General features: G+C 58.6%; 1 protein-coding gene across 4 annotated transcripts in view; it reads right to left on the minus strand.

Moving 5' to 3' along the window:
• AFAP1 (actin filament associated protein 1) overlaps window positions 1–14,676 on the minus strand; it is a 96,447-nt gene that overhangs the window by 41,725 nt on the left and 40,046 nt on the right. For all 4 annotated transcript variants that reach the window (XM_090267119.1, XM_090267118.1, XM_090267116.1 and 1 more), the window contains exons 2-5: window positions 12,733–12,861; window positions 10,059–10,156; window positions 7,138–7,249; window positions 2,549–2,760 (exon numbers count right to left, since the gene is read on the minus strand). In XM_090267119.1, coding sequence (XP_090123245.1) covers window positions 2,549–2,760; window positions 7,138–7,249; window positions 10,059–10,156; window positions 12,733–12,859 — 549 coding nt within the window. In that variant the 5' untranslated portion in view covers window positions 12,860–12,861. The remainder of the gene's footprint in view (window positions 1–2,548; window positions 2,761–7,137; window positions 7,250–10,058; window positions 10,157–12,732; window positions 12,862–14,676) is intronic.

A 14,676-nucleotide genomic window follows, 5' to 3' on the forward strand; every position in this document is an offset into this window, starting at 1 on the left:
CGCGTGTCTCTTGTGCAGATTAAGTTAACCTAGTTCAGCAACTGTGTAAGCAACCTAACCTTGGTTTGGAAACTTGCCAAAGCCACGCTACAGAACCAGCGGGAGACACGGGACGCCCACCCCAGGCCTGCGAGCCCTGCGCTCCCGACGCGACGCCGTCCACAGGTGGAGGAATGAACGCACATGCACCTGTGTCCAGAAATAGGGATCGGCAGTTCCAAAACCATGGCTCTTGAAGGGCACACGGATGGAATAGATCTACTTTTTAAAAAAGTTTAACTGATGGTTCCTCTGTCTAAAAAGGCAGAATAAAGGTACACCCAGACGACTGACCTCAGCTTGCTATGGATGTTTCCTGTGCTCCAGGCGCTCCGTACTCTATGAGTGAGGGAGAAGGAAACTCACCGTGCAGAGCGAGGACTGGACAGCTTAGGTTTTCCCTGCAGCCTAGCACCTCATGAAGGCCAAGTCATCAGTGCCCTGACCCACTGCCATCGGGAGGTCCATGCAGGGGGCTCCCAGGGGCAGCTGACTCTGAAGCCGATAGCAGCACATAGGAAGTTTACTCGGGCTGCCTGTAAGGGTGGTCCCTGTAGGAGAGGGACAGGAAGCAGCCACCTGAGGAAGGAGCGGAGCTGCAAGGCCATTCCTGGAAAGGCCTCAGTGGCCAAACCCCACAGGGCTCTGGAACTGGAATGTGCCACCAGGCTGTCCCATGAGGCTCGGCCTTCACGTCCCGGCCTCGTATCAAACACAGACCCATTGGGAAGGGGCTCCTGGCCTTGGATGAGCTATCTGCCGAGGCCCCTTCCTGCAAGCAAGGGGACAGGGGCTCCGGGCGCAGCAGTGCCCACGGCAGAGCCGCCGGAGCACAGAGAGCGCAACAGCGTGCCGGGCCCGTTGCCCAGGGGCCCGAAGGCAAGGGCGTGCGTGTATTCCCATGCACGGTGTCTGCACTGCCTCGCCGCGGGGAGCACGGGTTCTGCTCCCACTGCCCACCTTTCTTCAGTGTCAGCAGGGTCATCTGGGAAGTTGGGTCACAGACGATTTTGAACCAAAAAACTTCATAGTAAAAATAACTAACTTTGACCCTGCACTTTATTAAAGATAGTGCGTTCACGTGGTTTTCCATTCATTTCTTCTGAAATAGGTACAGCTACTCTACATGGTGGGTGTGGCTGTCCTGGCTGTGAAGACGGGAGGCCTGGCAGGAGATGGAAGAAGTGAAGAAAAAGGAGGGGAGGTGGGGAGACAGAGCAGGAGAGGGATGAGCGCGAGGACGCGGCACCTCCGCGCCCCGACCCCTGCGTGCAGCAGGCGCTGCGCGTGTTCGGAACCTCCCTTCCGTGGGCCGCCTGCGTGTTCTTAACACAGCTCTGCAGTCCAGCCACATCTTTCTGCCGCTGTGTCAGACGGTTAATAAGTACCATACTCATCCTCCTCATCTTTTTGTTTTCATTCTTTATTTTAAAATTCCCCCGTGGCATCATTTTTGGCATAATCTAAATCTGGGAGGTTTCAGGCCACACATGTGGAAAAAACATGTACTCTTGCTGTTTTTTAAAAAATTGAACAAAACCATTAATTAAGCAATATACAATGCCTTGAGAATTTAGCAAAATAAGGTTCCCATAGTTCACAGATGAATCTATAAAAAGTTACCTGCCCCACTGAGGCGTGATATATAGAAACATAACTCTGCACGTGTTCTATTTTAATGATAGAGTTCTGAGCGATTTTTTTACTTGTTAATTTGAAGGAAAAACAAAAGCCAAAACATACTCTAAAACTCATAACTCTAACGATGAGCCGGGGTTTCTGAGGCTGGGCAGGAAGGAGGGAGGGAGACAGTCCCGGGGGAGCAAGACCCACAGCCAAGGGCCTCCGCCTCCGGCCCCTGCTTCTCTGTAACTCACGCCATCTTCCCATTCGGCCTCTCGGAAGGAAGGAAGGAGGAAAGAAGGGAGGAAGGAAGGAAGGAAGGAGGAAAGAAGGGAGGAAGGAAGGCAGGAAGGAAGGAGAAACAGAAGGAGAAGGGGGGAGTGCAGGGGAGAGACAGAGAAAGTGAGAGAGAGAGAGAGAGATAAGAAAGGAAGGGAGAGAACAGGACTTGAGCTTTCCAGAACTTCCTGTCCTGGCCATGCCCCCTCCAAACAGCAGTCCCCGCACCCCGCCCCCCAACCTGGCGTGAGGAACCCACTGACGCACCACGAATGAGAAAATCCATCTTGCAACGTCTGGCAAGTTAAGCGCGGTGCCTTCCCACTGACACAAACCGCAGACGCTGCCGGGAGGGGAGGCTTTGCCGGCTGCTCGCGTTAGGGAGCTGGCGAGCCCTCCGAGTTACAGACCTGGCCGCGTCCGCCCGCACCAGCTGACAGGCCGCCTGTGGGGGCCTGCGCGGGGCACCCAAGCGCACCCTAAGTGCTGAGGTCTGTGCTCCCGCCGCCCCCCGCGATGTGAGCGCTGCTGGGTGTAAAGCCCACCAGGCGCGGTTGCCTAGGAAACCGCAGCCACCGCACCCAGCGCAGCGTCTGCAAGGCTTTACCAGCAGCTTGGTGTCCTTGATGACGCACAGTAACTTGGTCCACTGTCCGAAGCGCTTCTTGCGCAGCAGGAAGGCACAGATCTTGGCGTCCTTCACCAGGTCCATGGAGGCCTCCTCCGAGGGCCACTGGTGCCTCATTTTCTTCCCCTTGCCATCCTCCTCCTCTTCGTCATACGACTCATAAGAGCTACTCATCGCCTCCGAGTCATAATCTGTCGAAAGGAAGGAAGGCGGGAGGGAGGGAGGGAGGGAAGGAAGAAGGAAAGAGGTAAATAAAGACCTCGTTGCAAAAACCTCACCTGGGCTCAGGGCGCGCTGTCCTGTGGAAGAGCGTCTGCACGCAGTGCGCTGAGGAAACGTTAATTAAGGCAAACGTGGAAAAACAGCCCCTGGACACGGGCCACGGAAGCTCAGTGGAGAGCTTTTAGCTACAGGGACTACAAGCTCCGGGCTGAGAAAAGCCATTTCTGGACGGTTCAGTACTGGCTGGCACTTGGCAGACCCTGCCCTGTTGAATCCTTGCCACATTCTTGCCGGGCAGGCATTCCCCCATTCTGCGGTGGGCCCCACCAGCCGGGACCCTGCCCACAGAGGTCCCCTGCGCTCCTGCACCCACACCTTCACATCCAAGTGCTTTCTGGGCTGCGATGTCCACTCCTGGTCGGCATCGCCACATGCATGAGCCCTTCCTGCCGTTCGAGACCCAGCCCAAGGCCAGCCCTCTCCTCCAGGCGGCCCGCAGGACTCGCAGAGACACCTACACCTGCTCTTCTCGCTCTGGGCCGCACGACCACCTAAAGCCACGTGTGGAAGCCCTGGCCCCAACATGACTGCCTGGAGAAAGAGCTTTTCGAAGTAACGGAGGTTAAATGCGGTTACAGCGGTAGGTCCTATTCTGACAGGCTCGGCGCCCTGATAAAGCAGAGAGGGAGGTCACGAGCTCCCCCCGCCCTGTGAGGACATGGGGAGAAGGCGGCCTCCGTGAGCAGAAAGAGCGCTCTTCCCAGACTCGACCCGGCTGCGCTCGGTCTCAGCCTCCCGCTCCGAACCGTGAGCACGCAGGTAGCCCGGTGGTTAGTCACTCGGTCAGCGGTGTGCCGCTGCGCCTGCCGAGCCGACCCGGGTGGGACGCCCCTCGGGCGCCTGTGCATCACCCAACACGCACCTTGTCCCGCGGCACTGTCACGGCCGTCGGTCTGCCTGTCTTCCACACTAGGCTGTGAGCCCCCCGGGAGGGGAGACCTCCGTGTTGGAAAGGATCGCCCAGCAGGTACAAAGTACCTGGCACGGGGCAGGTGCGTCAGATGCACTTGGGGTTTACCTGTGCAGCTGGAGGGCGGCCGGCACAGCCGGGCTTAATGAGCACCAGCGACGGACAGCGCTGCTCTGCAGGGTCGCCCTGCGGGCCGAGGGGCCCCTGGAGGCCCGGCCTGACTCCTCTCCGCCCCTCTGCCCGCGACACGCCTGGGAGGCACTCGCCTCTCACACCCACCTGAGGAGCGGGCGCGGAGCGACGATGAATGGCAGGTAAGGAGAAACCTGCACGGGGACAACGGGCCGTGCAGCTGAGCAAAAGCTGTGGGGGCAGCAGACCGTACGCAGACGGGATTCCCGCTTTCGCTCACGGGAGACCGAGTTATAATTTGTACTGAGCAGTCACTCTCGCATTTTAACCCCCTCCGCCCCCCGCAAAGAGCCATGGCTAAGAGGGGTAAGGGAAAGACTGGGTGTTGAAGTGGAATTTTAAATCATGAAAAAGTGAAGGATTTTGAGCCAGATACGCAGGTGACTGGAGAGGTGCCTTTGGTGACAGCACTGAGAAGGGGCTGAGCTGGGGTGACCGAGAGACGGAGCCCAGTTAAGAGGCCCGTGCAATACTGCTGCTGAGGATGCCGAGGATGCCGAGCCGGCACCAAGGGGAATGTGGGAGAGGGACTGTGGTCCAGGTCACTGTGGACAGGGAAAGAGCGAGAACAGTCCAGACTGTTCCTGGTGCGGCGGCACGTCAGCCCTTCCGCCCTGCAGAGGGAGCAGGAGGAAGTCATAAATACCAGCCGTGACACTGACCGTGACGGCCGGAGGAGTGAGGACCGGACTGGCTGTGAGTCTGTCCGCCCCTTCCGATGGGCACATATTCGTGTGTGATAAACGGATTCTTTCCTCCGCCGCGCCCAGGCCCTGGCCGCCTCGCATACAAGTGCTAACTGCGGCTCACTGTGGGGCGCAGTATTTAAGGTATGGGTTCCCGAGGGGGCAGTGAAATTCGGCCAGAGCGGAAGGATGGCGCGTGTGTCCTGGGGACAACAGGGAGTTTCCGTCACACAGCAGCAGCTGCGTCCCAGTCTGTGGAACCACGACCAAGCCGTTGTCTTCCCTGGGAAAGCCGCAGCTCAGGACACGTGCGCACAGCGCCAGGCTGGTGGAAGACGGTGGTGGAGCTCTCCCACGGTATCAGCTCGGTGGGGCTGGGCGGTGTTTCCCGAATCCCCGTTCTCAGACGACTGTGGACTCGGGCTGGCCGTGAGAGATGTCTTCCAGCCATGCAGAAGGCAGCAGGGGCCCGCTGCCACGGGTCATGAAGGTCAACATGGGGTGTCAGGTGCGGTGCGCATCCTGGCCACTGAGGGCTGGCCCTCTGTGCTGGCATGGGCAGTCTCAGGGCCTGCAGCACTGTGGGGTCTCTTCCAGGTCCTGGGCCAGGTGCATGCAGCTCCGTGGGATTGCTGGCCACCCATGTCACTGTGTTTGGAGTGAGTGAGAGACGACAGTGGGTTCCAATGTGTCGCTCCTCTCCCACAGTCCTTATCCAGCCTTCCTTCCCAACAGCTGGCCCCAGCAGGCACGCTCCAGCCTGCGACGGTCCTCCTCGGGTCGCCGCACAGCACAGGGCCTCGCTCCACAGGGACACACTTACCCACGACACTCACGAGCTCTGCCACAGGGTTCAGCAGGATGGTGCAGGGCAGAGCAGAGGCAGCACTGCCCGGGCCTCCCCTGTGGGCGGGGCTGCTCGATGCCACTGGTCTTGGGGGGAGGGGTGGGGGCAGGGAGGGCAGGTCATTAACCACAGGTAATGATCAGAGAAGCCTCAGGGTGCTGTCACACCTGACTCACTGTCCCAGAGCGTGAGTCCCTCTGCCACGCCTTCTTCTGGAGTTAGCTCAACAAGGGCGTCCAACGGTCAGCAGCGAAGGAGCGGCTTCTCTGAGGAACAGGACACACCGGGGCATGGGGCTGCTCGCGCCGAAAGTTACCAAAAGCCCCAAAAGTCCAGCCAAATTACTGTTCATTTCTAATCCAGAAAGGCTAGAACCGAATGTTCCAAAAGCTGGGAAGTACCCTCATCAAAACAAGCTGCTCTACTCGCTCCTATTAGAGAGAAAGGAATCCAGCAGGCCTTCACTGCTTCAAGCCATTCGGTGTTCTGTGTGTTTTCTAATCGACGTCCTGTCTTGAATGCAGTTTCCCACATAGCTCTTCAGCAGCAGAACGATGAAGGATGTGACTCACAGACCTCAGCGCCGACACTGCCTGACCTGCTGCCCCGCATGGCCCGTTATCCCCCAGAGCTGAGCAGACATGCATGAGCGCGGGGTGAGTCCTGGTCAGACTCTCCCGGGAGCTGAGAACACAGGCCTGGTGGAGCCAGGGAAGGTCCTGGCGCCGATTCAGCACATCTCTCTTTATGGCTGGAAAACAGGCTCAGGGGGCGGGGGCCGTAACAACCAGGTGAGACCCTGCTCGGCTCACACGGTCGCCTGCGAGCTGCTGCTGGGGCGGAAGAGCAGAGATGCGGGACAGAGGTCTGGAAGACAGCACCGGCCTGGAGGAGTGGTCGCACAGGAGGGCGGGGAGGCAGGTGGCCCCTGTGGGTGCTCCCTGTGCTGCAGCCTTTCCCTCTGTCACAGCTGCAGCTGGCGGCCCCGGGGGACACGTGCTCAGACCCCCCACCTCATGAGACGCGGCCGCACGCTGCTCGCACACCGCTGAAAGGGGCACGGGAGCCTGTGCTGCACGCGTACGTCCCAGGGGCCGTTCTGGAAAGGTCACCCTGGAGCCGCACGGGAAAGCGGGGCATAAACAAAGAGGGAGCTACCTCTGAGACCCCGCGCTGGCGGTGATGGCAGTCTTACCAAGACAACGAACTTAAATCAGGGAAGAACACCCTGGTGAAACTTGCCTGGACAAAAGGAGATGCCTGCTGAGATGCCGCCTTGTCCCCAATGACTCTTGGCCCTGGGGACATGCTCATCCCGGCCCAGAGAACGCGGCCCAGGGGGACAGGCCCATAAGGACATGCGGCAGAAAGTCACTTCCCTCTGCCCAAGGGGAGCACGTTCCCCCAGGATACATGCTTCCACAGCAATGAGAGTCACTAAGGCTGAATCACAGCCACCTGAGTCCCCAAAGGCACTTGGAAGACATCAGCTTTCCGAGCCCTCTCCTTACTCACCTCTCTGGGCTCAAAACTGACCCTGTGCCACATCTGCACAGTGTTTGGGGCGCCCTGTCCCTGAGGGGCCCAGAAAAGGAACAGCTCCCCCGGCCCACGACCCCGAGGCCCACCGTGGGGGCGTCCCGACACTCACTTGAGGTGACGTACTCTGGGGCCTTCCCAGGGCTCAGCGGCACAGCTTCCTCGTAATAGCCTTCGGGGAGCGAGGACGTGGGCGGCGGTGGCGGCGGCCCGCTGTCAGGCGGCTGTGGGCCAAGGAAAGAGCAGAGCGTCACTAGGAGAAAACGCCCGTTTCCACCTAGCCGGTGCCGGCTGCCAATCTTCTCTGGCCTCTGGCAAAAAAAAGCATCACCCTAGGAAGAGGCTCTGCAGTTCAGCTCAGGCCACCCTCCAAGGCGACTCGCACCCACCGCGCTCTCGGCCGACCCCATCCTCTTGCCGGACGGAGCAAGGGGGTTGCTAGGCTCCTCGGCACGGTGCCTTCCTGCACGCGAGGGCAGGGAGCCCTCCCGCCCAGCCCCGTCCCGCACTAGCAGCCCCGGGTCCTTTGCATGCCCTCCCGAAGGCTGCCCGCCTGCCCTCCCGTGACCCCGCTCTGGGCGACCCCGGGGGAAGCGCGCACACACCGAGGGGTTTCCTCTAGCTTCACTGCTGCGCTGCGAAGATGGAAGGCCTGGGCCGTGTGGTGGTCCCTCCCTGCACTACCAGCGGCAGCTTCCCTAGGGCAGGCCGAGCCGCCAGACAGGCACAGAAGCAGCATGCGTCTCCAGGGTGTGCAGCCACAGAGCGAGGGCGGAGTTAAAGACGCCATGGGGGTTAAACAGGAGACTGAACTCAGAGCGTCTCGGAAGACAAGGAAAAAGGGACAAGGTGGGTCACGCCCACCACAAGGGTCGCGGCAGGTCCCCCGGGAAACGAACGGTGTTGCTGCCTTCACGCTGGGGCTCTGGCCCGACTCTGCAGCGGGGCACCGACCAGCCCTCCCTGCACCTGCCGGACTCGCAGACCCACCTGCCACACCGAGGCGGCCGGCCTGTTGGGAGAGTGTCAATATGCAGGAAGGGCCGAAGCCGCCGGCAAACCAGGCGGTAAGGGCTGTGTCAAAACTTCAGTGTTTCAAAAATAAAAACAGAACACTTCTATGTTTCCTAAACACAGAAAGCAGGCAGGGGGAGAGTGGGCAGTTTCACGGGGACAGAGTGTCAGTGTGGGGAGATGGGAGGTCCTGGAGGTGGAGGTGGAGGTGGCCGCCCAGCACTGTGGATAGGCCTAAGGCCACGGAACTGGACAGCACACAATGGTTATGACGGTGAAGTGTGTGCTATAAATACTGTACAACAGGAAACTGCATTGTTACCTGCTGACAGCTGCAGGGCTCTGGCCCTGAACGAAACATCGAAGAGCGACACTACTGTCCTCTAGCCCACTGAGGCCCAGCACAGCCCTGCTGTTGAAACACTGAGTACAGATACTCCAGGACGTGCCGAGACCGGGCCTCATACAAGGCACGGCCCCCAGAGCCGCCCACCGCGTGCAGCCCCGGGCCGGGAGGGCCTGGGACACCCTGTCTGGAGAAGACGGGACGGGGCGCCATCAGCGACTGTCCGGATCAGGCCCGGTCAGGGCAGGGTGGCCTCCGAGCTGGGCAGGGCTCCCAGCAGCCAGGTCCACACCAACGGGACCCGCCCCAGGGAAGGGCCATCGTCCAGCGCTCTCCGCACTTGCGCGTGAGCACAATCCGCGTGGCGCACACAACCCTCAGCGTGCAGCAGCGACGAGAATCTGGCGGGGAGCACAGCTCTTCCCAGCCGTGTTTCCTTACACGTGCGCGTCCTGGGCCTGTTCCCGGCCCCCCTGAAGAGCAGAGGCTGAATCGGGGAGACGGCTGCCCTTCAGCTCAGAAGAAACAAAACCCGGGTGGGGTGAGCAGTGCACCATGGGTGCAGACTGTGCAGAAAAGACCCACAGAATCCAACGTGGAACCCCTGCCCAAAGAATGGCGCCCTGTCCGACGTCCCAATCCCAGTGGTTTGCTGACGTGCGACAGCACGGCCGCCACGCCTGCCAAGCGGAACCGCTGACAACAGGCCGGGTGTGCGATCAGAGCAGGTTACGACTCTGGCCTTCCCTAGTCAGCCCAGGACTTGGGCAAATCGCCTCTCTTCACTGGACCCCAAAGTCCTTTTATGGGTAATGAGCATCCACACTATTCACATGTTTACAGTTAATTTGGGGGTTCCTTGAGGTCAAGCTGTCAGGATTAAATAAACTAAGTGAAAAAGTCACAGCATGACGCATGACACAGGGTAGGAACCCAGCAAATGCTGGCGTCCTCTGTCGCCCTCTAAAATGCTCCCTGCGGGGCACCTCTGGACGTCAGCGCTGCTGGGGCCCACACAGGACAGACATGAATGAGACACGGTCCTGCTCTCCTGCGGCTCTTATCCCAGCAGAGAGATAACTGGAAGATTCACAGAGAAAGTGAACATCAGAAAGAGCTGCCAGGCAACCGGCTTTGCTCCCATTTTGAACGACCGTCCAATTTCGCTGAGTAAGCAAGCGGGCCGCCAGCGGGGCCGGCAGGGCGAGCGTGTGTGGGAAACTGCACGTGGGAGCATACCCAGAGGGCAAAGGGGGCACAAGAGCACCGGCACCGGTCCCCAGGGCACAAGATCAGGTAAATACACATTCCTAGAACATGCACATACTTTCTTCGGAAAAAATTGTGTCTTTTTAAGTCCCAGAAGCAGCATAACAATGAATATAGAAGTTCCAGACTAAGGCTCAAACTCAGTTAACCCAGAGAGAGAGAGAAGCCCCAGGCTTTGCCGTCACAGTCTCGCCTGCTAAGTCCTCTGATTTGTTTTTTAATCTAAGGACAGATTTCCATAGTGTAGCTGCAGTGACTTTAAAAGAACCAGCAGCCTCCCAAGAAGAAGGCCACCCTTGCAGCCTCCCACCCAGCTGTCACCCGGTCAGAGGCCTCCCGTGTGCCAGGGCTGGGCCTTCCCCACCTGCCCCCAGGGACTTGGGGCGACGGAGGGACTAACTCACCAGCCACGGCTGCGGGATCTCCGGCAGGGGCATCTGGGGAGGGGCCGGCAGGCTGCTGGGGCTCTCCTGCTTTGGGGTACGGTCTCTCACGTCTGCACCTGCGGGCGCCAACGGGAACCACAGGCTGGGTGAGGCGGGGGATGGCTGCCGCAGGCTGTCGCAAGCACCCTCCTGAGCCCAGATGCTGTCCCAGGCGCACTTCACTGCTGGCAGGACCGACCCCGGCTCAGAGCTCCGGGGCCTCAGGCACGGGGACATACAGCCGCCTCTCAGAGGGCCCTGCGCGCGCTGTGCGGGAAGGCAGGGGAGAGGGAGAAACCAGCGCCATTGGGACACAGCATTATTTGTAAGTCAGAGGCTCACCTGGGAACCCTAGAAAAACAATCACGTATCAACGATCACCTACAACGGGTCAAGCACAGTGGGACAGGCTAGGAAAAAACAGGGAAAGATGAGGTCCCTGACCTCCAGGGGCTGCAACACAGACAGAATATGGGCAGAGGACAAGAAACAGTAAAAAAAGAAAAGAAAGAAAAAGAACAAATGGGGGAGAGAATTCGTGAATTGGAAATATCAGAAGACACATCAGGACGAAGCATAAGGAAACAGAGGGCTGGAACTCACTGGGCAGAGGATGAGAGAAAGGGAAATGGGGCGGGAGGTGCGGGGGGGCAGCAACTCCTGAGGCAAGAGGCCCTGGAAGGGCTGGGAGGAGGCCGAGGCAGAGGGGACGAGGTGGCAGAGAAACGGCATCTGAGCGTCTCTGTGCGCCAGACCCTGCCTGCAAATACCGTCTTCTATCCCGTTCAGCCCTGACAGCAGCCCTGGGGTAGGAGCTCCCATCGGCCCTTGGCACAGGTGAGGAAACCGAAGCATAAGGAGATTAAGTGACTTGTGAAAGGTCACACCCCCGGTGACAGGCAGAGCCAAGAACCAAAACCAGTCAGTCCGCATCGCCCCTGGCCTTGGAGAAACCACCGCTTGTTGGGGGGTGCAGCATCACAGATGAACATTCACGATTATCCAAAAAGGCGCCAACCACGTACCTGTGTGGGGCCAGAGCTGACACACGAGTCCAGGCACAGAGGCAACAACAGCCTTTCAACAGGGAACAGGCCACACTTGCCTCCGGACTGGTCCTCACCCTGTGCTCCTATCTCAGCGGCCGGTCACCCTACCCACCCGTGGCCTCACGTGGCTCGCCTCCATCTGCCACCAGATCCTCCAACCTGGGGTTCAGAATGCAAACCTAGTTGTTTCACACCCTGGCTTCACACCCTGACGACCAGGAACGGTACCCTTCAAATGGGAAGGAGTGTGGCACATGCTCATCGCTCAGGAAAGCTGCTGAAAGCAGTCCTCACGCCCCGCCCAGACAGCTCCTGCAGTTTCCCGCATCTAACATCGGCGCCTCCAAGGCCTGCCCCCTCCCCACTCTCCCTCACTGAGCCGACCTGGGCCCCTTCCTCGGGGCTCTCCTTGCACGCGGGGCTGTCTGCACACACTAACCAGGCTCATCACTACCAGTCTCTGTCCCGCCCTCTGTGCACAAAAGCGGGCCTGCAGGCTGCTGTCCCTACACGTGTCCACGGGCCTCCGGGAATGTGGGTTTTAGAAGCACCGCTAAGGACAGTCTAATGTGCCCGGACTGTCTGTGCAAATGACGTGGTGCACACCCTACACCTGCCACGGTGTTAAGTTTTGTGTGAACTTGACCGGGCTGGGGGATGCAGAGAGCCAGGAGGACACCGTTGCTAGGTGTGTCTGGGAGCTGCTGCTGGAAGAGACTGGCCTCTGAATTGGTCAGCTGGGTGAAGGGGGAGGCCCTCCCCAAAGTGGGGGGGTCTCATTCAATGAGGTCAGGGCCCATGTAGCACAAAAAGGCGGAGGAAGAGCAAAGTGGCCTTCTTTCGGAGCTGAGACACCCACCGCCTCCTGCCTTCTGACACTGGCTCTCAAGCTCCCGGACTCAGGCCAAGACCTACACCACCAGCGCCCCCAACTCTTAGGCCTTCAGACAGAGACTGAACTCCACCACCGGCCCTCCTGCTCCTCTTCTGGCAGGGAGACTGCGGGACTTCTCAGCCTCCGGAAGCACACGAGCCAGCCCCTGAGGTCGGTCTCTGCCCCACCCTCGCTCTCTCCCTCTCTTTCTCCCCGCTATTGGTTCCGTCTCTCTGGAGAAGCCCAACAAACCTGCTCTCCTGAGAGTCTGGCATTTCGGTGGCACGCAGGCTGCTGCATTCCTGCTGCTGAGGAAGGCATGTGCTCATGTGACACTTGGGGACAGCCAGCAGGAGGAGGATGCACACAGATTCCCCCAGACCACACCTGTGTCTCCCTACAACCCAGCTGTGTCCCCACACCACCCCATAATAAATCCTGGGCGTGAAAAAGTACAACCACATGCTGAGTCCTTCTAGTGAGCCTCCCAATGCTGGGGTGCTCTTGGGGCCCCTGACACACCCACTGTCCCACGAGATTCCTGAAGGCTGTCTTCCTATACTGAGAGGCTGACACAGTCCCTGGGACATTGCAAAATGTGAGGCGGTGACTTGTGACTAAATCAATTCACAAGTTAATAAACAAAGGTGTATGTTTTAGAAAGTAGGGGGACGGAAGGGGGTTCAGGGAGAACAAGCCTGGAAGACACCGGCGGGCTGAGCGAGCGCACCTCTGGACGACTGGATCCTCAGCAGGATGTCCGTGATCACCGCCTTCTTCTCTCGGACCGTGGATGTCAGATATTCATGGTCCAGAAGTTCAAGAAAGAGGCGAAGTTCCACTATTAACTCTTCCATAGCTGAAAACGAAGGAGGAAGGGACTATTACACCACTGTTTGCAAATGTCAACATATAAACGCTAACTTTTACTCAAAGTGTGTCATTTACAGCTTGATGGCTGGATACAGTATTCCAGCACGAGAAACAAGCTCGCCGAGAGCAGGCCGCTGACGGACGGGTGCGTCACCTTCTGCACAAACATGCTACCGTCACTTTCGCTTGGAGGCAACAGGGCTCAGCGGGGAGATGCCCCAGGCCAGGGCGCCAGCAGACGGGGTCACGACCCCGAGGCCCGCCATCACCAGGTGGGGTCAGCTGCACGACATTAAATGTCAGTGTCAAGAAGACGGTGGTTTCAAATGCCGAACAGTTTTCAAATACCCACTAGGACATGGTTTGGGAAATCAACACCCAGCTCTTTGCTTTGGTGGGGCGCGCTCCACCCTAGGAAGTGTGTGCACATGTGTATCTGGTGGGACAAGGGACACTGGAGGCCGAGGAGGACATCAACTACACGCTCAGGCCCTGGCTCCCTCCACGTCCTTTCCTTCTAGGACTGCAGCCGCCTTTCCCCCGACGCGCGCAAGACTGCACCACGTGGCTGATGCCAGCCCTTCTACATTGTGCCGCTAACCTCTGCCAGGCCCAGGGAGCCTTTCGGGGAGCCTTTCGGGGAGCCCTCAAGGTCCAGCGAGTTTCATGATACTGAGACACTATTCGCCTTTCTGTGCACGAGCGGTGCCCGTGCATGGTGCGTACCCACGCCGTGGTCACTATATGCCTCGGCACACACCTGCAGCACAGAAATAAATCCAAATGCGGCTTTCACCGAGGAGGGCCCGATGGCGCTGAGGAAGCAGTCCGATCGCTTCCATCAGAGCCTCTTTAACACACTGCGGGACGAAACGGGACGTGTGCGCGAGCCGCTGCTGCAGGCCGAGGCCGACGGCTGTCTCAATGGAAAGCGCCGTTTTCTGCTTTCCCACAGTGTCCACATTTGGAGGATGCACACAACTCAGTGAGCCGCGACGTCACACGGTCACACGTGGGCAAGAGCCACGTAATGTGCAATCCGGGCTGAAACACTGACAGGACAGAAGGAAGTGCTCTGTCTGACATAGCCTCAGAGTCCAGCTGACCTTTAGGAACCCAGCGCTCGTTAGTTCTGGTGTATGGCAAAGAAAAAGAGTCACGCTTTCCTGCAAAGGCACTGCCATGCTGTTTTCCAACCACATGTCTGTGTGGGGCTGGCTTTTCTCATGTACTTCCACCAACACAAGGTGGCCCCGTAGCCACCAGAACGCAGAAGCAGGTGAGAGCCCAGCGGCCGGGGTGCAGCCGGGTCCTGCAGGAACCTGCCTGCGAAACAGCAGACAGAGCGCCAGCACGAGGCCTCTCGCATGCTAAGTACAGTCACTTCTCACAACTACGTTGCTTCTTAAGTGTGTTAATAGCTCACACATCTGCCAGTTTTAAACTCTGGTATGATAAATAGCTACAGATACCCCACATAAACGAAAGCTCTTTGGAGCCCACAAAGTTCCAAACACAGAAGTTCGAGAACTGCTGGTACGTGGGATTCTTCCCAAACATACTGATCTGCAGTCTACAGCACCCTCCCCACTTAAAGGCCCTGCCTGAGGATGCCTTTTACAATGACCAATAGATACAGCACCTGATTAATGAAGCATCTCAGTCAATGGGGAAACCACAGGCCTCATAAGCAGAGTTAGGACAACTCTTAGCAACTGGGAAATACACAACAACATAAAACTAAATATTTACCTTACATCGGATACCAAGAAAAAAAACTATAGAGATACGTGAAAATCAA

This window comes from Furipterus horrens, unplaced genomic scaffold (assembly GCF_987537825.1).
Source record: "Furipterus horrens unplaced genomic scaffold, mFurHor1.1.pri manual_scaffold_2, whole genome shotgun sequence".
Classification (NCBI taxonomy): Eukaryota; Metazoa; Chordata; class Mammalia; order Chiroptera; family Furipteridae; genus Furipterus; species Furipterus horrens.